The sequence below is a fragment of the Molothrus ater genome, chromosome 8 (genome assembly GCF_012460135.2).
Source record: "Molothrus ater isolate BHLD 08-10-18 breed brown headed cowbird chromosome 8, BPBGC_Mater_1.1, whole genome shotgun sequence".
Classification (NCBI taxonomy): Eukaryota; Metazoa; Chordata; class Aves; order Passeriformes; family Icteridae; genus Molothrus; species Molothrus ater.
Window position 1 is genome coordinate 22,447,560 of NC_050485.2, and position 27,235 is coordinate 22,474,794.

The 27,235-nt window shown below is 55.5% G+C and overlaps 2 protein-coding genes across 2 annotated transcripts; both read left to right on the forward strand.

The window, feature by feature from the left end:
- Positions 1–1,171: 1,171 nt before the first annotated feature.
- Positions 1,172–5,344, forward strand: NPM3 (nucleophosmin/nucleoplasmin 3; the record flags this gene model as incomplete). Its single annotated transcript, XM_036386233.2, has 6 exons — positions 1,172–1,358; positions 2,886–2,971; positions 3,664–3,783; positions 4,024–4,117; positions 4,518–4,641; positions 4,756–5,344. Coding segments are annotated over 5 exons (579 nt in total), but the record flags the coding sequence as incomplete, so codon positions are not given.
- Positions 5,345–18,001: 12,657 nt separating this feature from the next.
- FGF8 (fibroblast growth factor 8) lies at positions 18,002–25,936 on the forward strand. The gene is made up of 5 exons (XM_036385861.2): positions 18,002–18,033; positions 18,118–18,154; positions 20,221–20,401; positions 24,601–24,707; positions 25,655–25,936. Exons 1-5 carry the CDS (start codon positions 18,002–18,004, stop codon positions 25,934–25,936), a joined length of 639 nt encoding a protein of 212 aa, XP_036241754.1.
- Positions 25,937–27,235: the final 1,299 nt, after the last annotated feature.

Sequence of the window (27,235 nt, forward strand, 5' to 3'; positions counted from 1 at the left end):
TACTGAGATGCCTAAAGCAAGTAGCTTCCTGCTTAGAGTAACAGCTAATAATCAAAGGGTATGAAAAGCAGCTTTTTCCTAAGGCCATTTCACAAGAGTTTGTCCACCTGCTGCACGGGTGCACTCACTGGTGGTGGCTCAGAAGCTGTGCAGTGTGAACAGGATAACACACAAACCAAGCAGGGAAGTTATAAGGTGAAAACTTTTCTCCTGGCCCAGTAAATGTTCTCTGTTAAAGTAATGTGTTGCACATAGGTGACTATGTTTTCTTAAAGCCTATTTCATGAGGTTATGACAGACTTGTCTCTCTACAACACATGTGGGCCTGGGAAAAGGGATTGGGCTCTGATGTTGCCCCAGACTCTTTTCCTTTAAGGGAGCATAATGCAGAATGGAAGCTCCTGCCTCCATCGCGCCGGGGTGGTGGCTTCAGACGGGTCAGGTAGGGTCAGGTGGCTGCGCAGAGCAGCTGCTGAGAAGCACATGGGTGTGCTTGTGTAACCATTGCTGCACGAGCACTTGCTTCTTTCTGGGACCTGGCTCAGCTTTTCAAACCTTCAGTCAGGTTTTCCTTGAATCTACTCCAGCTCGAGCAAAGCAAGTGGTTGGCTAGCAGAGGTCTCTGCGGTAGGAGCAGAGCCAGGTTTGTCCCCAGAAGGCAATGTGAGCTCGTTGTTAGTGGGGTTTGTTTTAAGTTGGTTGCTCCTCTGCAGCACCAAGCAGACTGCTTCTCTCTCTGCTTTGAAAGACCAGTCCAGCCCTCTCCTCCTTGCTGTAGGTTTTGAAGTAGGATGTTGCCTTCTGTTCTCAAATGCTCCTGTGCCGCAGTCCCCCGTGTCAGGTCACGCTGCTCTTGCCCATGCTTAAAGGGATAGAGATGAAGAGCTCCCTCCCTCTGCCGTCCTGCTTCCATCTTTGTCACCCTCCTGTTCCCCCGATACTCCTCTTCATACCCTCAGTCCCTTGGGGGGCTGTGCATGTGCCCTGTGTCTCCTCCCCAGTGCTGGGCGGCTGCTGCCGTGGGCCAGGATGGTGCGATAGAAGGCCCGGAAGGGCGATAGATGAGCAGCCGGTAGCAAGGGCCATTTTTCCGGTGTGGCGTTTCCACAGCTGGCGGTGGGGTCAGTAAATGCTGAAGGCCCATGGTGGCCAGGAAATACCCTGATACTGGGCTTTCCGGCGGGGCGCTGCCGCAGGACCCTTTGGTTCGGTCCCCGGGGGGCGGGCACGGGGCGGAGCGGCTCGGCTCAGCTCAGCTCGGCACAGCGCTGCACGGCCCGCCCCGCTGCCAGAGCGATCCCAGCGCCGCCGCCTCATGGAGCCGCATGGGCCCGCCGGTCCCGGCAGCGTCCTCTTCGGTGAGCGGCCCCGGGCCAGGGCGAGGGAGAGACACGGGGGGTCACAGATGAATTGGGGAGGTGACACACGAGGCGGGGGTGTGGGGACGAGAGAGAGCTGGGGGCAGGAGAGAGACGGGGCAGAAGGAGACTTTGGTGAGTATTGGGGACGGCTTGGAGGCTGGAAAGGCACGTGTGGGTGGGGGGGAACACGTGTGGGGGCAGCTGGAGCCGGGGGGCAGTGTCAGAGAGAGACCTGGGGCAGCAGAGACATTGTGGAGGAAGGAGGAAGAGACACGTGGGTATGGAGACACACGTGGAGGGCATTATCGTGCCGTGGGGGAAGGACGGCGTGGAGACGCACGTGTTTGGCCGCGCTTGGGAGGCAGCAGGCACTGCTGGGGGTCCCGGGGCGGGTTGAGGGAGCCGCGTGGGGTTTTGGTGTTCTGGCGGCTTTAGAGGGCTGGGATTCATGGGGCGGCGGGTTGGCAGCCCCGGCTCCCGCGGCCTCTCCCGCTCCTCCGGTTCACCCCCCGCGCTCCCCCGTCAGCGTGTCGTGGTCGCCTGTCGCAGGGCGGTGGGGCCGGGCCCCTCCGGCGGGAGGGGTTTGCCGGGCCAGGCGAGGCCCTGCGCTGCTCCCTCACCCGTGTGAGCCCGGGCCGGGCCGCGCGGCTCCGCGCACTGCGGGAGGAGCGCAGTTACAGCTTCCCAGGCCTCTCAGGCACCTGGGTTCGGCCCTCCCCTCGGTAAGTTCAATATATAAGCATGGGGGAAAAAAGCGGTCCTGCCCCGGGCTGCGCTTGTGAAGGCTGATTCCTCTCCCTTGGAGGTGCTGGCGCTGGTATGCAGTGCTCAGCTCTGTGTTTTTCCGGTCAGCCTCACGTTGGTGAATCATCCTGCAATAAGTAAACGCACCCAGGGCAGTTTAGTCCCTCCCTTTAGTCGGCTGAATCCTGATCCTAAGAGCTAAGGACGTAGTTATGTATCTCCCTTGTTTTTGTAATTGTCTGAGGTATTTAATAAAATATGTCTCAAAACTTCTCTTGAGGCACTCCAGCTCCCTGCAACTTGGACCCATCCTCCCCTTGGGTTGTGCCTCATCATTCTGGTCTAGCACTCTGTGGGTGTCTCTGCTTCCAGACTCCCATTCAAGAAAAAGTTGTACTGGTGATGGCATGAGCAGAGTCACTGTTTTGTCTGCTCCCTCCTGTTTCCCACAGTGGTGTGCCCTGACTGTTCTGCTCTCTGGAGGGGAAGAACCTTGCTGTGCCAGTGCTTGGGAACCTTGGGTGCCCATGGGCATTGCTTCATGGCAGCCTGCTTTGGGGACACCAGGTTTTGTCCCTGCATGGGGCAGAGGCAGGTGTGTGGTTTTCTGAGACCCTGGAGCCCAGGGTGCCCTGGTCTGATGCTGCTCCTCACATGAGAAAATAAAGAGTTTTAGGGTGCCATGTGCATGCCTGGCCAGGGCTGCACCTCAGGACCCTTTACCTGTAGTAAAACTGTTGTTTTGTAATACTTGCTAGTGCTTTTTTAATCTCCTTTTAGGCTGTGAGCTGACTGCCAGTACCAAATCCTACACATTTCAGGTGGATGAAGAAGACAACTCTGACCACATTTTAGCACTGTCTGTGGTAAGAAAAATATTAATTAACTGTGCTTGTTCTCTCCTGTAGTTGCCCATATCCTTATGCCCATTTTCCAGGCTCATCCTCCTTGCTTGGCTGGGCTGGATCGGGGGACTCCCTTGGCTGAGGTCCCAGGACTGGCTGCTCTCAGGGCACGACACAGAGTGGTCACAATTATCCATCATACAGAGGTGCCTGTGCAAAGCCTCTAATGTCAGGAGACTGCTGAGTAGGGGAATGCTCCAGGCAGGTGGTGAAGAAAAAAAAGGTATCTGACCTTGCTGGAGCTTCCACCACATCCACACCAGCTGGGTCTCTGGCTTGTTGCTCCCCAAGCCCAGATAGGTGCAAGGCTTCATTCCTGGCTCTTCCTGGGGATGTTTTCTGTCCTGGGAGCACAGAGCCTGTCAGCATTGGTCAGATCAGCAGAAAATGCAGCCTAGGTGCCATCCCTGTAGGTGACTGCAGTAACAGCTGTTGCAGCTGGGAGAGGCACAGAGCCCTCTCTGGGGCAGTCAGTGGACATTTGCAGTGGGGTTGTTCAGTGCTCTCCCTGTTTTGTGGAGCAGCATCCCCACACCTTACATGACATCTGGGCTGATAGCATTGCTGTGGGTTCCTTGTCCTGCGGAGAGCTCCAGCTGTCCCAGATGTGTCCCTTGGAAGAGCATTTGTTCACAGTCTCCACTCCCACCCAGGTCTGCCTCACTGATGGTGCCAAGGACGAGTGCAACGTGGTGGAAGTCGTTGGGCGAAACCATGAGAACCAAGAGATCTCTGTGCCTGTGGCAAACCTGAAGTTGTCATGCCAGCCCTTGGTAAGAGGCTGATTTAAAGACGCAGGGGTGGATGGCTGCAGGGAACAGGACAGCTCTGGAAGTTTGTGGATCCTGATCTAGGATCTGCAGCTCACAGGCAAATGCCCTGGGTACCCTTGGCCTGGCTGCAGGTGCCCTCAGATGGACATGTTTAACTGGGCCAGGTGCTGTACTGGGAGCTACAGGATATTCTGCTTTTTGCCTCTGTCCCCAACTCAGCTCCATCTCTGCTCTTTGCAGCTGAGTCTGGACAACTTCAAGCTGCAGCCTCCAGTGACCTTTCGGCTGGCAGCAGGCTCTGGCCCAGTGCACCTGGCTGGCTGGCACAGGATCAGTAAGGACTGAGGGGTGGGGAAAAGCTTGGGAGGACTGAGGGGGATAAAGGGGCTCCAGTCTCAACAACATCCAGGGAGCTGCTGGGAGATGCACTGGGTGCTACCTCTGTGCTGGTTCCCCAGGGGCCATCTCAGTGCAGGGATTCCTTCCCTACCATAAGGCCTTGCATGGGAAAAGGGATCTGGATGTCTCAAACTGTCCCCTTTTTTCATGTCTGCCTGTCACCATTCCCCTCTGAGACCTCCCTCCAACTGGGATGCTGCTTATTTCCCACTGTTAGCTGCTGTGAAAGCTGCTTCAGAGCTCCTTGGGCTGCTCTGCTCCTGGGGTGTTTTGTGGGCCAGCTGTATTTGCACAGACATGCATTGGTGAGTAACAATTACTTGTGTGTGTCCCAGTGCACAGGGAAGATGTTTCCTTTGAGGAGGATGATGACTTATCTGAGGAGGATGAGGAGGACCTTCCTCCTATTATGCCAGCGAAAAAGTAGGAGGAGGAAGGAGTAACTTGTCTCCAGGCAAGGTGAGGGGCCAGGCTGCCTTGGAGGAAGGATCTGGGTGGCTGTAATATGGTGTGGCAAGTGTGGGTGGAATGTGCTGCTCAAGTCTGCTGATCTCACCCTGGTTCTTCCCCTAGGTACTCACTGGGACTTCTCTCCCTGGATGATTTTTACCTTGGATACCTGTTGCCACGGCTTCAACGTTTGCTGTTTTGTTTTTTTTTAATGCTGTTTTAACTATTTTGGGAGCAGAGGCTGCTCCTGGCACTGAGGTGTCTCCTTTCACACAGCCCTGGGAGGGTGATCCCAAAACTGGATGGATGCTGCTGGTATATCCCCTCTCCCTGATCCCTGTTCTGGGAGCTGGGGATGGAGGAGGTGATCCTTACCCTGTGCCTTTCTGCTGTCCTGGACCTCTGCTCTGTGCACCCCCTTTCCCTGGCTGTGAAACACTCAGTCCTGGCCCCTTGTCCAGCAGATGGGTGTAAAGCCAGTATGGGACAGTCACTTTCACTGATTCTAATGTGTTTGCTTTTGCTTACTCACAGTTTGGTGGTTTTTATACTTGGAAGTGTAAAATGGGGCCCATGCTCTGTTCTCAGCTGCAGTTATGGTGGGGTGGGAGCTCACAGCCTCTCTGATTTGCGGAGGTTCTGGGTCAATCTGCATTGTAAAGAACTGTTCTGACACTCAATAAAGATCTCTCAGGCATCAGGTCTGAAGAAAGGTCCCTGCTGGCTGCAGGTTCTTCCCATGCACGCTTCAGTGGGGCAAGTCTGAGCTGTACCCTTTGCTGAGGAGTTGTGTCCCCCTGCCTGGGTACCTGGAGAGGGTTTGATCCTTTCTGCACTTCAGCCAGGTGGCATTTCTCACCCATGGTGGCTGGTTCTGCCCTTAAATGTTTCTCTGGCAGTTTGTCTGCAATCAGTCTTGCATTCTTGGCCCATGTGTCAATGCCTGTCCTCCTTGCCTGAGACACTGGCTGTTGTCCCTGAGAAGCACCATGGACTGTTCTGTCATGCTGGCTCTGTGAGTGCCCTGGGACAGTGAATTTCTCAGTAGCCTGGACTCATGTAGGAAATCCAGGGTGGATCCTCAGCTCAGGCTGTTTTCTAGATTATGTTTCTCTCCTCTGGAACCTGTGCAGCTCCTTTGTGCCTATTCACTGTTTCTTTCTGGCCCCAAACAGACCTTGCTTAGCTCTCAGAATGAGGCTTCAACGCCCCGAGCAGCAAAGGGAAAAGGACTGAAGAAGAGCTGGCTCTGGGGAGATCTTCCTGTGGCATTTCAGTGCTCAAAGGGAGCTTGTAAGAAATATGGGGACAGATGTTTTAGCAGGGCCTGTTGAGGTTGGACAAGGGGTAATAATTTTAAACTAAAAGGGTTTATTTAAATCAAATATAAGGAAGAAGGGCTTTTTACCACCCTTGAGGGAGGTAAAACAATGGCACAGATTGCCCAGAGAAGTGGTAGATGCCTCATCCCCAAAGACATTCAAGATCAGGTTGAGCAGAGCTCTGAGCAACCTGATCTAGTTAAAGATGTCCCTGTCCATGGCAGGGGGGTTAGAATATATGGCCTTTAAAAGTCCCTTCCAAGCCAAAAAATTCCATATCTCTAAGACCGCTGGCATCCCAACTCCGGGGAAGGCGATCTCGCTGCCTGGGGGGCACCAGCCGGCCCGGGGGAGCTGAAGCCCGGCAGCAGCGCGGCGAGGATGCGGGGGCCGGAGCGGCGGCGGGGCCAGCGCGGCACCGCCAGGGGGCAGGCGGGCTCTGCGGGCCGCTCCGGGGCACCGCGACCGCCGCTCCCGCTCCGACTGCCCGGCCCGCGGGGGCTCTCCCCCGGCAGGGTGCACAGGGCATCCCGCCCTGCTGCTCCTCGTCTCCCGTGAGAGGCCGGCTGTGGCTGGCAGGGCTCCTGTCCCCCCCGCCATCCCGTGTGCCCGGGGCTGGCGCTCGGTGCCCGTGCCCACAGGCGCCACAGGATCTCTCGGCAAATCCCGTTGCCCTGGGAATGTCCTAAGTAGCGGGACATTCCTGCAGCCGAGGTGGGTGAGGCGAGGCAGTAGCATCGCCCTGTGGGGCAGTGGATATTGGAGAGGTGTCGGTGGGCACACGCACCAGTGCCCTGTGCTGATGGCACGGGAGAGGAGTCCTGGGCTTTGGATGGAGCCGTGGCTGGGACAGTGCTGGGACAGTGCCCAGCCCCTGCCAGGGCTGGCACCCCATCACCTTGCAGATTTGCCTGGCTATGTGCACCTAGAAGGGGTCAGGGATAATCTGTCTGCCAGACCTTGACTGTGCTTGTGCCCCGCGGAAATGCAGCCTGACTCCAGGGGAACGGGAACCAGCAGACCATTTTTAACAAGGCACTCTTGGAAGGGAGGGTTGGGGGAGGCATCTGCTTCCCAGCCTGATGGGGAGCGATGAGTGGAGGGAATGGGCACTGCTCGATCCTGGAAGGGTGATACTGTTGCTTCACACAGAGTGGAAGAGGCTGTGTGGGCTAACGAGAAGGAACATTTGGCCTCTTCAACAGTGAAAGGAGATTATTCTTCATCAGTAAAAGGAGTTTATTTCAGGCTGCTGATGTGTGTACTTCAGGGTGTCTAGGTAGCTGGAGCAGAGGCAGGCAGGACTGTCCTGGCAGGTGGCAAAAGTGGCACCATGGGGGACATGAGGGTGGTGGCAGGAGGCTTGAGGAGACAAAGCTTGTACACCCCACTGTAGGACCAGCTCAGCTCAAGACCTTTCCACAAGTGCTGGCTGGTCCCCAGTGCTGCTGTAGGGAATGCTGTGGGAATTGGGTGCCCTCAACCCAGAGGGAGCAATAGAGGGGCTGGGGCGTGTTGGTACTGCCAAGCCCCTTTCTAAATGACTTTGGGAGGTTTGCTTCCTGCTCCCCAGCAATGTCAGAGCCTTGATGTGCTCAGCTTGGGGAGAGGGAGATAAATGCTGAAATGTCAGGAGGCTGGGAGGGGGGATGCTCACACAGCACTTAATGGGGAAGGATGGGATTACAGGGGTCACGCTAGGTGAGCAGCTTCCTTGGTGGAGCTGATGGTATCAAAGCAGGTGCCCCCGGCTGCAAATACCTTGGGCAAACAAACAGGGCTGGCTAAGAGCAGGTGGGCTCGGGCATGGCTGGGCTGGGGGGCACTCAGGGCTGGTGGGGGGAAGGAGGCTTTCTGTGCACAGGGAGTGAGGCTGGGGCTCCTGGTGTGGGGCTGCCTTGTCTTCCACAGGGTAAGGGGTAATCCACTGGTTGTGTTTCTATGTACAGACGTGAGCTCCCCATGCTGGAGACACACCTAAGGGTGTGGAGGTGCCAGTACCTGGGGAGCCAAATGATGCCCCAGTCCAGGTGGGACTAGGATTGCTCTGGGAGTTGATTTGATCTGAGCATCCCTCCTCTCTGCTGCTTCAGGGCTCTGCATGCTGGTACAGCTGGCCATGGATCCCTCCCTGCTCTAGCAGCAGTGGGTAACCCTGCCCCTGGCTGAACCACACAGCAGAGAAATGGAGCTTAATGTGGAGCTTATCTTGCATGAGAGTGGCTGTGCACCCATGGTGCCACACACTACAGCCCTCCCAAACCAGCCTGCTGCTCCTGGTGAGAGGCTCAGGCTGCTTGCTGCAGGGCCTGGCTCAGGTGCAGCCTTGCTAGGCTGGGGCTTGGCTGCCTTCTCCCTCTGGGTGGCTGGGCCAGGCCAGCAGCTCCCAGAGGATGCTCTGATTTCAGAGGTCAGGTCTGAGTTGCTATTTCAGGGATGGAGGAGCAGGATGGGGAGCTGCTCTGCTGAGCGTGGCCAGGAAGTGGTTTTCCTTTTGATGCCCCAGCGGGTCCTGCCCTATCAGAGTTCTGGCTGGGTTTCAACTCTTTGTGGCTTAGACCACGGTCCCAGGGCAGCTGAGCAGCACAGCTGTGACTGTGCTGTAGGTGGGGCTGGTCTCCTGCTCCATGAGCTCCCTGTTGCTGGTTCCCACGCTGATCCAGGGTAAAGCTCTTTTTCTCTGAGTCTTGGCTGCCTGGGCTTCGAAGGAAGCAAGGGGGACACCCCAGGAGAGGCAGCATCCCATTATCCTGGGGTGCAGCAGCTCTGTGAAGGGGACAGAGAGCCATGTGGCACCCTGGTGGCAGCAGGAGCCAGAAAAAGGGCCAGCAGAGCCACCTTTAGCTGGGACTGCCCTGATGGTGGGTGTGATGAGTGTCCTGTTCTCCAGAGTGTTAGCTGACTGTGCCTTCCCTGCTCCATCCTGCAGCAGTGGGCACAGGTACCTCTGCTATTGCCTCGGGGAGCCAGGGCAGGCCTGGGTGGAGCTGAGCTGAGGACAGATTGCAAACAAGGGAGGCAGCAGCAGGATCTGGAAGGGCCAGGCTGCCAGTAATTCCCATTCTCTTCCCATCAATATACCTTGCAAAGGAAAATGGTGCTGGTGCACTGTGTGGGAATGGCCTTCTCTGCTGGAAAAACTGAAGTTCAGGTCTGGTGTCATCTCCTGCATGCTGGTGCTCAGATACATGCTGGGTCCTCCCCAGGCTGCCTCAAGTTTGCTGGGAGCTTGGATGTGTGGCTGTTCACCCACTGAGTGTTCTGTGGGAGGAGAAGAGGTTCCTCCTGCTCCCAGTTCCACAGCAGATGTCTGGATTCACACCCTGGCACAGGGGTTAGCTCATGCCCGGGGTGGTGGCAGGCTGTGATAATGCGATGTGGACTCGTGTCCCCAGCCCCACAGTGCTGCCCAGAATGCAGGAGGGGGCCGATTCCATGAAGGTGCTGCTGTGGCTTTTTGTTGTGCACCAAGGGCACAGCTGGAAAAGCACGGGACAACGTTGGAGCAGGGGTTGTGTGAGTTTAAATTCACAGACACCCACAGACACGTAAAGCAGGTGCTAAAAGTGAGTGTGGGCCGTGGCAGAGAGCTCCATGCAGGGCAGCCTGGGTTGAGCCTCCCTGAGCTGTCCCACACTGTCCCCTCCCGAGCCCCTGCACAGCCACCTCACACCAGGGCAGTGCTGGCAGCTCTGTGCTCAGCACCTGCAGGTCTCCTGCCCTCGAGGTGCAATCTGACCACTCTGCTCTGGGCTGTCCCTGGCACTGGCACAACTGCCACTACTGGCCACATGTCCCTGCCAGGCTGGTGGCATCCAGGGGAACGGGGCCTGCATGGAGCATCTGGGCTGTGTCCCAGGGGGATTTAGGATCTCTCAGAGTTTTTCTCTCAGGGATGTCAGTGGCAGAGCCCTGGCCTGGATGGGCAGGATTTATCTTCTGTGGTATCCTTGCTGGTGATGTCTCTGCAGAGGGCCTGGGGGACACCTCACACCACTCCACACCTCCATTCCCTGCTCCCCTGAGGTTTTGGGGCTGGATAGGAAGGGTTGTTGCTGATGGGCAGAGTAGAGGATGAGGAGAGCAGAGGGGACAGGGACCTTGTCTGTGGCAGATCTGTCCTGCTAGACCTCCTAATGCTCAGCTTACAGGGAAGGCAGCATGGTCTAGCAGTGGGGCCTGGCCATTGGGAGGTAGGATTTTGGCTCCTGGAGAAAAAAATGGAAGTAGAATGTTTGGAGAGCTCTCAAACTCCATCTGAACTCCCTGGGCATTTGCACCTGTGCCTAGGCTGACTCCCTGCAGCCCTGAGCCACCCCTGCACATCCTGGAGATGGTGTTGGCACCATGATGGCAGCTTGGGTTGTGCATGCCATGGCCACGCTCCAGGGTGGCATGAAGTGCCTACCACAGCTGGAACTGGGGAGAAACCAATTACAGGCTGTCTCCAGGCTCTGGCTGTTGTTTTGCCTGTGACCATATGTTCCCCACCTTCCTAAAAAACACAGAGGGCTGCAGGGCAGCACAGAGACCAGGCATGACCTGGGCATGGAAGCTGGCAAGGGGCACAGTTCCTGTGCCAGTGGGGGCTGTGGAGTTGACAGAAGATGAAGGGCTGGGCATGGATAAGGACTAGCAGGGGGTTTGGAGCAGGTCTGTGTTGTGGTGGTCCCCAGAAATGTGGGGGGCTGCAGCCAAGCCTGGACAGCAGCAAGTACCATGTGTGCCCACCTCAACGCTCCTTTGGGGTTCGCTCCCTCTGGCCCCCTGTGTCCCCATGGCCATGTGGGGTGCCCTGGGGCCTGGCTCCTCTGGGCCAGGGTCAGGATGAGCTGAGGCTCTGCTGGGCTGGGATGTCAAAGGGGCCATAACCCTGATGTTTTGCAAACTCCTGGGGTCAGCAGTTCAGCTGCCACTGACACAGAGGCCCAGAGACACACACGGGCATTTTGGGTGGATGCTGTAAGCAAACAAACGAAGGTAGAGTTACAGCAACGTGGAGCCCCCCCGGGCCATGCTGTTGGTTTTAGGCTTAACCCCACTGCAGGCTGGGTGTAGAAGTCCTCTTCCTAAGAGGACCCAAACCAAGCCAAATTGCCTGATGGGGCTGCCTGGGAAATGAGGAAGAAAGGAACAGCATTTTGCATCTCTGTTTCAGCTACTCCTGATCCTGAAGGAGCCACAGACCCCATCCCACAGACAGGACAGTGACACCTGGCATTGAGTGATGGCTCCCACCTTCCTGGGTGGCCAGTGGAGCCCCTGCCTACCCAGCCTGGCTTTGACCCCCCCCTTTCCCAGCCCTGCCTGATGATGTGTGGCTGGAGACCCCAGCTTGGGCTGGGGCTGTGATGCTGGGGAAGTTTTGCCAGCCAGGAATGCCTTGGGAGCAGGTTTTGGAGGTGCTGTTTGCTCTGTACAGGGGGGTCAGGAAGGGAGTGCAGCTGCCCAAGGGCCATGAGCACACCCGTCCTCATCCACATGTCCATGGGTGCGACCCCTTCCCGTGCACGTGTCATGGCCATTCCTGGTCAGGCTGCTTGTTTGCTGACCCCTGTTCAATGCAGAGCAGAATTGCACAAAAATACTCAGCCTGGGTTTTAAATCCTGCAGGGTTGGAGATGTCACCTTCTCCCTGAGCTGATGCCATGTGAACTGCCCTCGCTGGGACCCTTTGGTCTTTGTTTCTGGCTTGCTTAGTTCAAGGACTCTGTGTGGACCCCTTCCTGAGCTGGGTAGTTGCAAAGCCATCCCGTTTCCCTCTCCTTGCAAATGGATGGGACCTGAGCATGAGCCTCCCCTGCAGTGCCCTCCACAAGGCTCTTGGTCTTGCTCAACTGCCAGATCATTACCCATGTGCCTGGCTCACCCCACATGCTGGGTGGGGATGCCAGAGATGAGAACAGCACCAGCCTCAACAGACCCAAATGCAGGGGATGCTTAACACCATTGGAAAATCCATGTGGGAATCCATGGACCGTCCTGGATGACAGGAGGATACTCTGCTCTGCCTGGGAGCCAGGAGTGAAGCTGCCACAGGCTGAGCCACCCAGGCTGCCCCTGCTGTGCTGGCAGCCCTGCTGTTGTGAGTGGTGAGCTCTCCTCCACATGGCCCAGCCTGGATGGAAAGCAGAGCCCAGCTTTGCCTTCTCTGATCTGCAGGAGCATCGCTGCCTGGGAGCCAGCACGGGGCCACTGGGGGATGGTGAAGCCAATATTGACACCTGCAATTCCAGGAGCACAGACTGAAATTATGGAAGCAAAGGTCGTGTTTCTAGAAAGCTGCTGGGTAGGAGGGACAGGAGGTGGTGAGGGGCAGAGGAGTCAGCCCAATTCCCTGAAAGGAAGCTGTGAGAGCAGGCTGCTGAAGAGTGACAAGAGAGGGCCACCTCATCCAGCCTGGTCCTGCACAGGGGGTCCAGGGGGCTGTGACCAGAACACAGGGACAGTCTCCTGGCCCACAAAACATGCCTCAGTCTTGCTGCTAGTAATTGAATAGAGAGAAGAATTAATTGTGAGTGGGCTGTGTCTCCCCTCCCCGTTCCTCGTTTGCCCTGGGGCTGCCTTGGTGCTGTGGGTAGTGAAGACAAGGTCATTCCCATGTAACACATCCCAATGGGGTTTTGCCAAGTTCCTTCCCTTTGGGGGGTGGGGGCAGGTTAATGGTGAGCAGTGGGATTGCCCCAGGCTGCTCCGTGCTGCTCAGCCATGGAGGAGCTGCTGTTGCCTCTGAAACGGCCCATTAAAGCCACAGTGAAGGATCAGCAGGCAGGGCCGGGGGCACTGGGCCACGGGGCTGGGAAGGGTGAGGGTAGAGTGGGCTAATATCCCTCTGGCTTTGCTAGGAAACCTCCATGTCTTTATTTTGGGGTGGAAAAGTTAGTTTATGGCCAAGCATCCTCCAGGCATGGCTGTAAAACATTACAAGATTCTGGGTTCTGTGCATTTTGGCTCTTCTTCATATGGTGTTGGAGCAGAGAGAGATGCTCAGGTATTGGGCAGTGCTTCCTGCACTTCAGTGTCCCCACCTTTGTGAGCCCCAGCCTCTGGCTAACCCTCAAGCCCGCTGCCTACACTGTCTGTCACCTTTCAGAGTCCCCCAGGCAACCGCTCTGCAGCCTGTCTGAGCGCTCTGCACCTGCAGAGAGGAGCTCTCCTTGCCCTCTGGGCGGCTCAGCGCTGCTGTGTGCTGCTGCAGGTACTGCTCTCCTCCATTGGTCGGGATTAGCGCTGTGCTCCTGTCTGTGTCCCTGCCTGCCAGGAGCAGGGAACTCTGCCTCTGGGCCTCTCTCTGTGAGGGACAGCAACGTCCTGGTTACTTCTCCACCTGACAGCTTCCCCTGAAACCATCCACTGGTAGTTCCCCCTGGAAGAGGTATTCAAGGCAAAACTCCTGTGGGTGTTTTGCTGGCATCCCCTCACTCCAAATTCTCCCAGACCCCTCTTAGGATGTGAATTCCCAGTTTGCCAGCAGCCCAGTTTGGACTGCTTGCCCCTAAAGCTGCAGTTGGTGTTGTTTTCCTTGTCTCTGCCTTTCTGGAAGAAGGGGTGCTAGTGGAGAGGTTTCAGGCTGATGCTCCTTGCTGGCTTTGATCTCTTGTGGGGAGCAGGAGCTGACACCACTGTTTGTCATCCTGCACAAGGAAAGGGGTGTATGTGGGCCATTTCTGGCTAGAACTGGGCTAGACAGGGATGGTAAAGAAGCAGGCAGGAAGTTAGAGGTGGAATCTGGCTCTGTCCTGCAGATGTGCTAAGGGAGATCCTGTGAGAGAGAAGGGATGGTGCTGGGGTGGCCCTGGGCTGTGGGGGTGCCGTGTTGGGCATCACAAGGGGAATGGGAAGAGCTTTCTTCAGAACCTGCTGTGCTCTCTCTGGTCCCTGCTGTACAGAGAGGCACAGACCCCTCCCAGAGCCTCACAGTCCCTCACCTGCTGCTCCTTCCATCTCAAATCCTCTCCTGATCTGCTTCCTGTCTTATCTCAGTCTAGGCTGCTCCAGGAGCTGCCTCCACCCTCCCCAGCTGCCTGGAGGTTCTGTGTGGGGTGAAGGAGGTGGGCAAAGTTTGAGACCAAGCCTGGACCCCAGCCAGGCTGATCAGATGCCTCTGTGTCATGGTTCCTCTCTCAGCTCCTGCTTCTTGGTGTTGTAGCCCTGTGGCTGCACGTTGGTACCCTCAGCTTTGTGGGGAAGGGGATGGGAGGGCTGCAGCTCACATCTCTGCTGCTAATGCTTTATCTGCAGCATTTAACATCCCTGATGAACATGAACATGAGCTCTTCTCTGAAGGAAAACCCTTCTGTATCTGACCAGCCTAAGCATGGTCCCAGTTCTGCAGACCAGGGCAATGGAGCAGTGGGGCAGCAGGACAAGATCTGATGGGACCATGCTGCTAAGCCTCTTCCAGGGATCCCAGCCCAATGGCTGCTTGGTGTGCTGGGGGCACAGCAGGTCCCCAAGCCTTTCTGCCACAAGGGGCTTTCCTCCACCATCCCCACAGCAGTTTGGCCTGAGGCCCAGCTGGTCTCAGGAGCACAGGACTGGAGTTTCTCTTCTCCCCAGGAGAGCCAGACAAGCCATTTAGCCTTGTGCCAGGGGATGGAGGGGACCCTCACCCTGTGGACCAGAGGGCTTATCTCAGATGGCCTGTGAAGGAGCTGACAGGCAAGCAGATTTCCCTTGTTCTGCCTGGCATGGGCGAGAGCCTATCCAAAAAGTTTTTTTTACTTAAAAACAAAAGGGGGTGGGGGTGTCACTCTTGATGCAAACACAGGTGTGTGCGGGGCTCTGTGTGTGTGCAGGTTGGGAAGCACCAAGGGAAGAAGGCAAATGCCTCTGTGCAGGCCCACATCTTCCCTGCAAGGAGCAGATTGTGGCCATGATCCAAGGCAGCAGCAGAGGTGGGGTGAGCCCAGCTGCTTGTGCCTGGCTGCTGTCACCGACCTGCTCATTCCTTTTCCCTTCCCAAAGGTGGGGTGGGATGGGGGCTGTGGAGGCTCTGGCTGTAGGCCTGAGAATGGCTGACAGGAGCATCGTCTGTCATCCCCTGTCAGGCAAAGTGTGGCCCCCCCTGCGTGATCCCACACTGGCTTGATTTTACAGCCATGACTGGCACTTGAGCCTGTTTGCTGAGGGCAGGGGGCACACGGGACTGTCAGCTTGCAGCTGCCTCTGACCCTGTACAGGACACCATAAATCTCCCAATTTAAGGCAGTCTGGGCTGTTCTGGAAATGGTGCTATTGAGTAGACTGTGATGTGCAGGGTAACATGTGCCTGCCTGATCCCGTGCCAACCAGGGATAAAGTAGAGGTGGCCACAGCTGAAGGAGAGCAGCATCTGGGAAATAGACTGAATTCCTTGATTTTTTAATATATAAAAAAGTACAGATTGCCTGAATTTAGAGCATCAGGAGTGTCTGGTGTTTCCTGCTCTGGTTTTGCCCGGTTTTCCTTAGGCAGTGCAGAGAGGTGAATAGGAGGAACCACCTCACCTGTGCTGTGGTACATCAGCTGTTCACACAGCTCAGCCTGGAGGGTTTTTCTCCTGACCATGTGCTGTACTGATGAGCTGAGTGTGTGAATGTGTTGTGCCCTTGGAAACCAGCTCCTGCTTCTGCTGAGCACCTTCAGTGCCTGTCCTGCCTGCTCCTAAATGCTTTCAGTTAAATGTAGGTTTGGCCCAAGACTTCTTCCTACACATAGGAAACCCCCTTAGAAACATCTTTTTGCACCAAAAAAAAGGGGAAGGAAAATGAACAACGAACCGAATTTTGGGGTAATTTTGGCCAGCACAAGGCAGTTGCTCATCCTGTGCTGTACTGGGTTTGTTAATACTGATGCAGGGACTATTTTCTCCTTGGGCCCTGTGGGGTCAACCCAGTGATGGGGCAGTGCCCAGGCTCCCCTGCCTGCCTGCAGCACGCCTCAGTAGTGAGGATGCTGAGCAAGATCAGGTGAGAACCCTGGGGGATCCATCCCCAGAAGTGACAGTAGGCAGAGTTTTGGGGAGACACACTGTGTGGTGGGGAGAGATGTTGGTGCACTTGTATCTAGGGCTGTTGGGCGCCTGAGCAAGGGGAAAAGTGCACAGGCTGTGTGTCAGTGTGCATGTGTGAGAGAGAACTGTGGCAGCAGCTGGTGTGATTGTGTGTGAAGCAGAGGGTTGTATTTTGTCGGTAGGGGTAAGCAAAGCAAAGCGTGGATAGCTGTGCTGGGGGTGCAGAGTGTGAGGGGTGCGAGTGAGAAGGAGGGCACCTCAGGGGAAAGGCTGCACACATGTGCCAGCTGTGTGTGTGAAAGGCACTGTGTGCAGCCTGTGCGTGTGCCTGCGTGGCTGTGCGTGTGCAGGAGGGCTGCACAGGCATGTGTGGGGCTGTGTGTGTGTGTGCGGGGCTGTGTGTGTGTGTGCAGGGCTGTGTGTGTGAGTGTGGGGCTCTGTGTGCGTGTGTGTGGGGTTGTGTGTGTGCGTGGGGCTCTGTGTGTGCATGTGTGGGGCTGTGTGTGTGTGTGTGTGGCTCTGTGTGTGTGTGCGGGGCTGTGTGTGTGCGGGGCTCTGTGTGTGTGTGTGCGGGGCTCTGTGTGTGTGTGTGCGGGGCTCTGTGTGTGTGTATGCGGGGCTCTGTGTGTGCATGTGTGGGGCTGTGTGTGTGTGCGGGGCTCTGTGTGTGTGTGTGCGGGGCTCTGTGTGTGTGTGTGCGGGGCTCTGTGTGTGTGTGTGGGGCTCTGTGTGCGTGTGTGCGGGGCTCTGTGTGTGCATGTGTGGGGCTGTGTGTATGTGTGTGGGGTTCTGTGTGCGTGTGTGCGGGGCTCTGTGTGTGTGTGTGTGCGGGCGGGCCGTGCACGCGTGTGTGTGAGTGTGGCTGTGCTTGTGCGGCGGGGCAGCCGCCGCGCTGTCACTCAGGGGCGGCTGACAGGAGCTGCCTCTCCAGCGGCGGCAGATAGCGCTGATTGCTGATTCGAGGAAGCAAAATAGCAATTGTAATTATGGGCTCTGATAAGATAAAGGAGGGCGCGGGGAGCGCGGGGACCGGCAGCGGGGCACGGCCGGCAAATTAGCAGCTGTCACTCAGCGCCGAGCAGGCGGCGCCGGCCCCGGCCCCGGCCAGGTACCGGCCCCGGGGGCCGCCCGCCGCAGCCCCGCCGCAGCCCCCGCCCCGGTGCGCAACAGGTGGCGGGGCCGGGAGGGCCGGGGCTCGCCGGAACAATGCAGCCCTCGGCGGCCCTGCCCGGGCTGCGGGGCTGAGCCCTGTCCCGCCGCCGCCGCCCGGCCCCATGGCCCCGCAGCGCCGGCCCTGAGGGCGCCCGCCCGCTCTGCAAGGTAAGCGCCCGGCGGGGATGCTCGCGGAGAAATCGGGGGTGTCCCACTCCCCAGCCCGGTTGCGGAATTTGCTCAGCCTCACTCCTTCTCGAAACTCCGGCCCCCTCCATCCCCCTCCTCCGGTAATCCTTTTAATGTCTGGCACGTCCCGGGAGGGCTCGCCCGCCCGCTCCCAATCCACAACGCGCCCGCGGAGCGGCGAACCCCCAGCGGGGGGAACCGCGTCCCCGACCCACCCTCCGAGCCCTTAAACCCCGTTTTACGGATGGGGAAACTGAGGCACGGGCTGGGGAGGGAGTCCCGCCGACCACTGGCCGCGGAGCCCGGCCCTTAGTGGCAGCCCCAAGCCCCGGCGACACCTGGCCCGCCGCTCGCTTCGCTTCGGCAGGTACCGCCGGAACCGGGAGGGGAGCCGGGGTCCGGCCGAGCTTCCCCCGTGGCGGCTGCCGCCCCCCGGCCGCGCCCGCCCCCGCCGTCGGGGCTGCGGGTCGGCTTCGCCTCCCGCGGCGGCAGCGGGGCCGCGGGGCGGGGGTCGCCCCGCGGCAGGGAGCGCCCCGGGGGCTGACCGGGCGGAGGGGCCGCCGGGCCTTTCCCCTCTGTAGCCGCTTGTGCCCTCCTTTCTTTGGGGCGAGGACGTGCCGGCAGGGCGAGAGGAACCGAGGAGCTGAGACAGCGCCGCGCCCCCCGGGCGCTCCCGCCGCCGCCGGGCCCCCGGCCCCGCACCGACGCCGCGATGGACCCCTGCTCTTCGCTCTTCAGCTACGTGTGAGTAGCGGCAGCCACAGCCCTCCCGCCCCGCGCCCGCAGCCCCCCCGGCTCACACCTCTCTCCCGCTTTTCCCCCTCCCAGGTTAATGCACTTGTTCGTCCTCTGCCTGCAAGCCCAGGTAAGTGCCCGCTGGGCTGCCCGGCTTTGTTCGCCCCGCGGGGATGGGGGGTGCCCCGCCGCCGAGCGCCTGGGCAGGGAGGGAGACAGGGAAGAGGAGCAGTTTAAAACCCAGGAGACAAAAGTTGCCTGGTTGTAAAAAGCCGGAGCCGAGGGAGACCCCACCTTTCCCGGGACGCAAAATAAAGTGCGGGGGACTCCGGCTGCGAGGCAGAGAGTACCGAGATTTCAAGGAGATACGCAGGGTTATCTTAAAGCAGCTTTAATTTCTGTCTCCGCGACCTCTAATTACACTGCGGATACCCCCGTCCCTCTGCTCCGTTTTTTTTCCCCCCATATTGCTTCATCCAAAGGAAAAAAAACCCAAAAAACACAGTATTAAAAAAAGGAAAGAAAACCCTGCAAAAGCCCTTAGTAAAAAGCGCAGCATTTGATTCAGCCTAAAAGTGTCAGACTTTAGCATCGCTGGTTTGTATCGGCAGAGACAGAAGTGACATGAATAGATTAAACGTCCCGGGCAGAGCTTGTGCAACACCCGCATACCAGCAGGCACGCGTCGCTGGGAGCGGTGCGCCTCCAAACCGGGGTGAAGCCCCCTTTCCCCCTGAGGTTACAGGTGTAGAAGCTTTGTTTAAAATGCCCTTTAAGCTACTTTTAAAAATTATTGTTATTTTCCTGGAAGCTTGGGGGGGAAAAAATGGAGTTTCCAGCTGAAAAGTGAAGGGAGCAGAGCACTGGGATTGTGCAGTTGTATAAAAACATAGCTGTAATATTTTGGAGTATGAAATGGAGACCAAATAGCAGCATGGCTAATGACCTCTCCTCCACATGGTACCCTCATCAGAGCTGGGGAGAGAATCCTGCTGCATTATCCAAAACCCTTCTATAGGAAACACACATGCACAGGCAGAAGCAGAGGGAGAGAGATGACATTGTCAAGGGGAGATATCTCTATAAAGCTGGCTTTGGGAGAGCAGCGGCTTTTGCTTTTATTGTGGTTTTCTGTTGTTGTTTAAGACAGGAGGAAATCTTCCCATTTGACGTGGGGGTGGTGGGGGGTAGCCCCAGCCTTCTGATGTTGAAAGGAGCGATCTCCTAACATTTGCTCAGAATACATCTTTATAAATGTCAGGGAGCAGCGAAACTTTCCAGACTTAAAAGAGGGATTTGAGACGAGGGGGGAAAAAGACTTCTGTGCCAGCTCGCGAGCCGGGGCTGAGGGGGGAGCAGGTTTGGCCGCTCGTGAAAATCGTTTAAAGCCCAGGAGCAGCAGTGTCGGGTCTGGAGAGGATGGGCTCAGCTGCAGCTCAGGGACTAAAGGGCTTGGTGTGCTGGGGCTAGGGATGACCCGTGCTGGCAGCAAACAGCTGAGAGGGGATGAGAGCTGTGTTTGCACGGGTAGCATGTTGATATCCTTGGGTTGTTATACCTCTAAATACCTGTGCTGGGGTATGGTTTTCTTGTAATTCCTATGCCTCATAGTTCCACCATCTCTGTGAACTTTGTGTTTGAAGAGCTTAATAAGTGGGGTACTTGGGAGCAAATAGAGAGCCTGAGACCCAGAGGATAGGCAGCTGTTGAAACTGTTGGGGTGTGTGCCCAGGGCTGCTGGAGCAGTAGTGTGCTCCTGCAGAGGTGAGAGAGGTGTGGGATGAAAGCATCAGCTCTTTGAGAGGACAACATAGCGCTGTCCTGTATGTCCCACCTTGATCCCCTCCTTGGATCCCATCAAGCTCCCAGCCTTGATGCCCATCTCAAGGTACCCCAGTCCCAGTCAGGACCCACTGAGTCCTGGAGGGGCCTCTGGGGTCACCAAGCCCTGTTCTACTCCCGAGCTACCAGCACCAGCTTAGGGCATGTCTGGAGAGGGCTCTTGTCACTGTGGCCCCGAGCTTAATGCTCCTTCCCCTGGAGAGACTTTGATGGCACAGAGAGGCACCGCCGCGGTCCTGGCTCCTGGCCTCCCGTAAAGCCCAGCTGGAGGCCAGCGATCTCAGCTCAGCCCGCTTGCCCCGCTGAGGAGTAGAGATTATAATGGTGTGTTGTATATTTTTTAATTTCCTAAAGGTAACTGTTCAGTCCCCACCTAATTTTACACAGCATGTGAGGGAGCAGAGCCTGGTGACAGATCAGCTCAGCCGGCGGCTTGTCCGTACCTACCAGCTGTACAGCCGGACCAGCGGGAAACATGTGCAGATCTTGGACAACAAGAAAATCAATGCGATGGCAGAGGATGGGGATGTGCACGGTAAGGACACGCGATGGGGGGAGCTGGGGAGGTGTTCTCAGCCCAGCGTCGCGATTGATGATTTCCGTCCTGTTTGTTAGCCAGAAATCGTTAAAATCGTTCGGCTTGTGGGGGCTTGTAAAAGGAGAACATAGGGGTCAGTAATCAGCAGCTGTGTGATTCAAGGTGAGGGCAGGTTCCCTGTGCCAAGGGAGAGGACCAGTTCTTGAAGGATAGGCTCTGCTTCTTTCCTTTTAATTCTTGGTTTGCACCTGACTCAGAGGGCTTGGGGCTGTAGCATCCTGAGCATCATAGGACATTTTATCCCGGCTCTTTGCAGAGATGGGATTCCCTGGGACTTTCTTTTGAAACAGAAATGTAAGGTAAATTTGAAAAAGCAGAGTCAGGGTGGAGAAAGGGAATGACTGCTTTGGAAGCCTTCCTTCATCTAGGACTGTCTAAAGTGGCATTTTCCTGTCCCATCCCTTCCTTCTCCAAACAAATCATGGGGAAAGGGTCAGCGAGGCAGTCAGCTGCAGGCAAAGATGCTGTGGTGTCTCCAGAGACAAAGCAGGGACTCTGCAAGCCTGAGAGCCTGTGCTCTGCCACGGCTCCTCTGTATCACCCTGGCACTCCCTCCCCAAAACCTCCACCCTCTCTGGGGCAAGGGGACCAGTCCCTCTGCTGGGGACTCTCGAAGCCCAGATACTTTGATCGTGTGAGCTCCTGACGTGTTGGGATGGTCGGATGCAGTGCCGGGGTCAGTGAGTGGGGGCCGGCTGCGGGAGGCCTGGTCCTGCACCCAGGGCAGGGAAGTGCCTGTGTTCCTGTGTGCTGCACACAGGTATCACAGCTGATCCTCTTTGGTATTAGCTGCATTTTCCCTTTCTTCCTTGGCTAGATTAGTAGAAATATTTTTTTTTTCTTTGCCTTACTGGTTTTTGGGGGCTATTTCTTCATTTTGCTTTGGCTGAAAATTTCATGCTGGACATTATCAGTGCAAGCACAGTGATGTTCCATACATCCAGAATTAATCTTGCAAATGAATTATTCCCATCCTGCAGCAGCTCTAACTTGAAAGGGCAGTAGCTAATTTCCGAACCAAAAAAAAGAAAATCCCATCTTGTTTTAGACCTCTAACGCCTGGATTTTAAAAAACAGTTAGTGCATATTTAAATAACAACCAGGTTTAAATACGGCCAGAAGGAGGGGACTGGTGGTGGCTTGAAAAACTCTATTAAAATGTAATAAAAAAAGGTTAAGCATTTGAAGAGCTAAGGAGGAAAATGAAGACTGATCTAAACCAGAAAGAGAACAAGCAGTTTTTCAGATGTAAAGTTTTAAAAGAGTTGCAAGTCTGTAAATGTTAAAATAGAGGTTCAGGATTGTTCTGTATGAATCTCTAGGGAGGCCCCCATGTCTGGAAGAACTATTAAAACGCTTCTTACTTTCACCTTTTTTAACATTTCCTGAATACTTTCTCCTCTTCGCAGTCCAGTTGGGGGATCAAGTGTGTCTCGCTGCATTTTTTCAGCATTTACGTAGCCACTTTCCCTTCAAAGTTTGAGCATGAAACATAATTTTACTGGGATAAATCTGTCACTTAAATGAAAGAATAGAGTTGAAAACGTTAAGCCTCCCCCCTTCCCCAAAAGAGGAAGGGGAAAAAAAAAAGGAATCCCCCCAAATGTTATTTAGAAATCCACTTTTGTAGCAAAGATTCCTCCTCCCCAAGCCCTTTTTTCTGCTTTTTCTTTCTTTTTTTTTAGTCTCATTTTTGGGGGTGGGCGTGTATAAGGGGTTGATTTATTTTTGCAGATGACCCCTTTCCCCACGCTGACATTTTTACAGCCGACTTAACATCGAGTCCGGTGTTTTCAGTTATTTGTCTTAATTGTCAATATTTGATTGACTTTTTTTAATTCTAAGGGAAGGCAGGAGGCTGGTGCAGCCCAGCTTGTCCCTCCCAGGCTGTGCTTGCCACCAAGAAAACCACTGCCAGCTGCAGCTTGGACTCAACCCCACGAGTGGCTGGAGACACCAGCACAGCTCTCTGCCCACTCGCCGCTTTTTGTCTGTGCCCAGGGTTTTCTGTGGGTTGGGGCTGGAGTTTGCAGGGTTCACAGGTTGCCTGCAAGGGTCTAGGGGTGCAAGTCCCTGGGGCCAGGTTGTCTTCATCCTCTGTGGATAAGGGGTCTGGAGTGACACATGGGCTGGGCTCGTGCAGGCCAGCAAACCCGTCTGGTGGCTGTAAATCACAGCTGCCCTTTGGGGAAAAAAAAAAAAGAGAAAAGTCCAAAAGAGAAGCAATGTGCATCTTTAAAGCAGGGTTTTGTGCTCACTGGGGCCAAGGCCTCCCCACTCCCTCCCTCTATCCCTCTTCATGCCTCCCTTCCTCCCTCCCTCCCAGCTCTCTCTATCTCTCAGAGAGAAAAATCAATTCTCCTCAAACCTTTTACTGCCTCCAAGATCAATTCCACCCCTTTCCCCAATATAGATAAATAGGGGGTCACTGTCTCAGTGCTTTGTTTGCAGAGTGCCATCGCTCCCGTGGGTGGTTTTGGGGATGCTAGGTGCTTGTCAGGCTCTGGGCATTGATCAGCACAGCCTGGAGTTCACTCTTCCCAAATTTCTTGTCTCTGAGTTCAATCTGTGCCTGCTAGGAGTAGGGGGATGTGAGTGCATGGTAGCCTAGGGACAAGAGATGCTGCAGGGTGATATTGACAGGAGGGGGTGCAGGGAGGGGGTGCCTGCATGCCCATCAAGATTGGCTGGTCTAACAGCACCAAATCAGTTGGCCCCAGCAAATTTGGGGATGACCTTTCCATTGGTCAACTCAGCAGCTGCCACTACTGCCTGCTTGCTGTCCCCACCCTTGGTGCCATTGACCTCAGTAGCATCTGTCATAAGATGCAGAGTTGAGGCACTGCAGAGACAGAAAGGCATTTGCCCCTAGCCCAGGGTGTGATTTAGGCTCAGTTTAACTTGTGTGTGCACCTACAGCCTCCTTCTGCCATTCAAAGCATCCTCCTGCAGAGCCTCCCATTCCAGAGCCACATCACTGCCCTCGCTGGGGCTCGCTGGAGGCTGAGCGTCCTGGGGTAGAGATGTGCAAGCTGCAGTGAGCTGCAGTCCTGAGAAACTGAGCAGCCCTTGTGCAGGAATCAGAGAGGATAAATAAGGCATCAACGGACTTAAAACCCATAATAAGAGTGTAGGCTTGGAACCTTTGTGGCCTGTCTCTAATTGCCTTGCTGATAGCATTTACAGTACTGTGGGCTGATGCTGGACAAGAGGTGATGGGACAGTTACAGCTGGCTTTTCAGCATCGTGGGGGATTCTTTGGTGCTTGGCACAGCACAGACCTTTTGAGGTGCAAACAGGTAGCCACCATTCCCAGCGGGGCTTGCTCTGGGGACAGCAGCTGCAGGAGCGGGAAGAAGGATGTCCTGTCCCCATCCTCCCCCTTCCCTGGGAATGGATGGGCTTTGGGGCTTGGGTTCCCAGGGTGAAGGCAGGGAGGGAAGGTGACAGGTCTATTTATAGGCGGCCCATCGACCCAGCAATTTGCATAGCTCCTTCGGAAGTGGATCGATGCCTCCATTAAAAAACTGAGACCAAATCAATACGCCCTCTCGACTCGTGCAAAGGTGAAAGGCATTAAAAGGGTGCCTGTACCCTTCACGCCTCCCCTGCCAGCTGCAAAGTCACTGCTCCTCCTGCAGCCCTGGCCTGGCAGAGGGACACGGGGCGGTGTCCCCTGGGCTGGGGACAGCTGGCAGCACACTGTGCACTTCCAGAAGGTGCTGTCTGACTCTTGCCCACAGGCACACCTGGACTTGCCTCAGTTTGCAGGCAGCTGCCTTGTTCTCTGCCAACCAATGTGTGCCCTGCTCACTGCCCTGCATCCATCTGGGACACCTCTGTGACACCTGAACCACTGAGGCCTGTGGAGCTGGGTAAAACAGAGCTACTCCCCGTCCAGCACAGCTCAAGGGGCAGAGGGACACGTCCAAGGTCATGCAGGGACACAGGGGCAAGTTAAGGGCATGGGGGGACAGGCTGTATCTTAACCTCATGTGCTGATTTTAGGGCTCTCTGGCCCAGTTGCCAGAGATCACATACCTGCAGTGCCCAGCATTTGGCTGCATTGCTGGGGCCTCCTTACCTGTGCCAGCCCTATCCCACAGCCCCTCTGACCTCCCTCCCTCTCTCCCCAGCCAAGCTCATCGTGGAGACAGACACCTTTGGGAGCCGCGTGCGTATCAAGGGGGCAGCCACGGGTTTCTACATCTGCATGAACAAGAAGGGGAAGCTGATTGGCAAGGTAGGGTGCAAGGGTAAGGGCAGGGCAGGGAACTGCCGGGGACACGAGTGGGGACTGCCTGGAGAGGAGCTCTGCTTTTGGGGGCAGGGGAAAAGCCATCCTGCAGCCTGAGGGGGAGCCAGAGAGGTGGGCGGGTGCCGTGTGGGGCACATTCCTTCTATCTCTCGGAACAAATAGGCGGATTGCTGCTCTATTCTCCACGATTACATGGTACAAGTGCCAGGAATGTTAAGATGCTCCATGGGGCTGGCCCCAAGGCCAGACCCCACCACGTGCTGGTTTGTCATGCAGCTTCTGTGCCTTGATGCCCCTTCCCGTGGTGGGGGGGCTGGACATGCAAAATCCCTCCAGACCAGTGATTATGTGCAAGGATTTTCCACGGCAGCTGCTGCCTGGGAGCTGCCCCATGTGGGTCCCTCTCTAGTCCTGCTACTGCCCATCAGGGGGGGAGCTCAGTTCCTGGCTACCCCCTGCTCCCCCACCATCTGTGGGCACTGTCACCATTGACCTCATGTCACCCCTCTTGCCACTCGATGCTCCTTGATGTCCCTCTTCTATTAAAGACCCCAGGAGGACAGGATGGGTGGGTGAATTGGGATGGAGAGTTTGCTTACGGTTACATCCAGGCACAGAGGGAGGCTAAAGTTCCCTTATGGATGTGGTGGAAGTTAAGGCTGGGATGTTCCTCCATGGATGTGGTGGAAGTTAAGGCTGGGACCAGCTGGACTGCTACAAAAGCAGCAGCGAGCAGTGTTTGTGTCACCAAGCCTTCTCCCTGCAGCTTGTCAGAGAAAAGCACATTTTGGGCAATTCTGACTTGTGGGAGAAGTGAGCCTTTGGTTGCCCCCAGGTTCTGCAACTAGCAGCCAGCGCAGGGTGGGGCAGTGAGAAGCAGCCCTCTGAGAAAGTGCCTGTTGCTTAAATCTCTGCTCCTGTCCCCTTGTCAGAGCAACGGCAAAGGCAAGGACTGTGTCTTCACGGAGATCGTGCTGGAGAACAACTACACGGCGCTGCAGAACGCCAAGTACGAGGGCTGGTACATGGCCTTCACCCGCAAGGGCCGCCCCCGCAAGGGCTCCAAGACCCGGCAGCACCAGCGCGAGGTGCATTTCATGAAGAGGCTTCCCAAGGGCCACCAGACCACCGAGCCCCACAGACGCTTTGAGTTCCTCAACTACCCCTTCAACCGGAGAAGTAAAAGGACTAGAAACTCCAGAGTGGGCCCTTGATGTGCCTGCCCCGCCTCCTCTGCCTGCATCTCTCCTGGAGGATGCTCCTCTGAGCTTGGTGGACTATATGTAGAGACTTTCCCATATGGGTATTAAAGAAAACACAAAAAAAAAAAAAGAAAGGGAGGGGGGAGGATAAAAAAAAAATTACCTGCTCTAGTTGTTGGTACTTTTTTGGGGTGTGTTTGGTTTTTACAAAAAAAAAAAGAAAAAAAAGAGGAAAAAAAATGAGAGAGGCTCTATTTTTGTACTCCAGCTTTAAAAGTAATGAAACATTCAAAGACTGGTGAAGGGAGAAGAGCCCTTCACTTAGAAATGTTCTAGTCTGTTTGGGGTTGCGCTTTATTTTGTAATTTTTTTTTTTTGTAGCTCTAGAGGGAAAGGAGTTAAAAAATCATGTTTAAAACAAACAAGCAAAAAACCATAGAAATCCAAATCTGGAAGCGATGTGCTACTTAAATGAACTGAACTAATGCTATGCTTGCTGGAGAAGATGGAGAAGCTGGAAAACGGCTGAGAGGAAGGGATTTATTTTGGAGGTGGTTGGAGGCCTCCTAGGTGGTTTTTGCAGCCTGGGTGATGTGGGGACACTGCCAGTGGGGGCTGACTGTGACACCTGGGGTTGAGGACCACTGGATGCTTTCTTTCCTTGGACGTGCCTACTTCTCTGGCTGAGCAAGGGGTTGCTGGAAGTCGCATCTTTCTGAGAATGCTGCTGGCTTCACAACTCTCAACTTTTTTTCTCAGGAGGGGACAGGGGTGATGGATTCCCCAGAGAAAGTCCTGAACTGACTTGGTACCTCTTACCCACGGGAGCATCTTTGGCATTTGGTTTGTTTTAAAGTACTAAGGTACAGCTGCTATGGAGCGGGCTGATAACTGGTATTATTTTTTTCCCCATGTGGAAAATGTGAACTTCTCACCAAAAATTGATATTTTTTTTCTGTCTATATTTTTTTATGAGATGCAAGTTTTCATCCATAAAATTAAACTAAGTTTACAAATTATTGCGGAGCCATTTCAGGCTGTTTTGTTGTGATATTCAGTATCTTGTCATAATAGTTGGTGCTTCCATTGCCAACCATCTCCTACAGGTTTCTGATCAGAAATACTGCCACCCTTGCCCCCCCCAGGAAAGGAGGGGGGTTTCTTTCAAAATTTCTGTGTTGACAGAAGCCAAATTTTATATTTAGAAGGAAAAAAAAACCAAACCAAAGGAAACATTTAATCTCCTGAGTGAACATCCTCAGCCAGCCCTGCTCTGCACATGCTGCCCTGGGACTGTGACTCTCTCCAAAG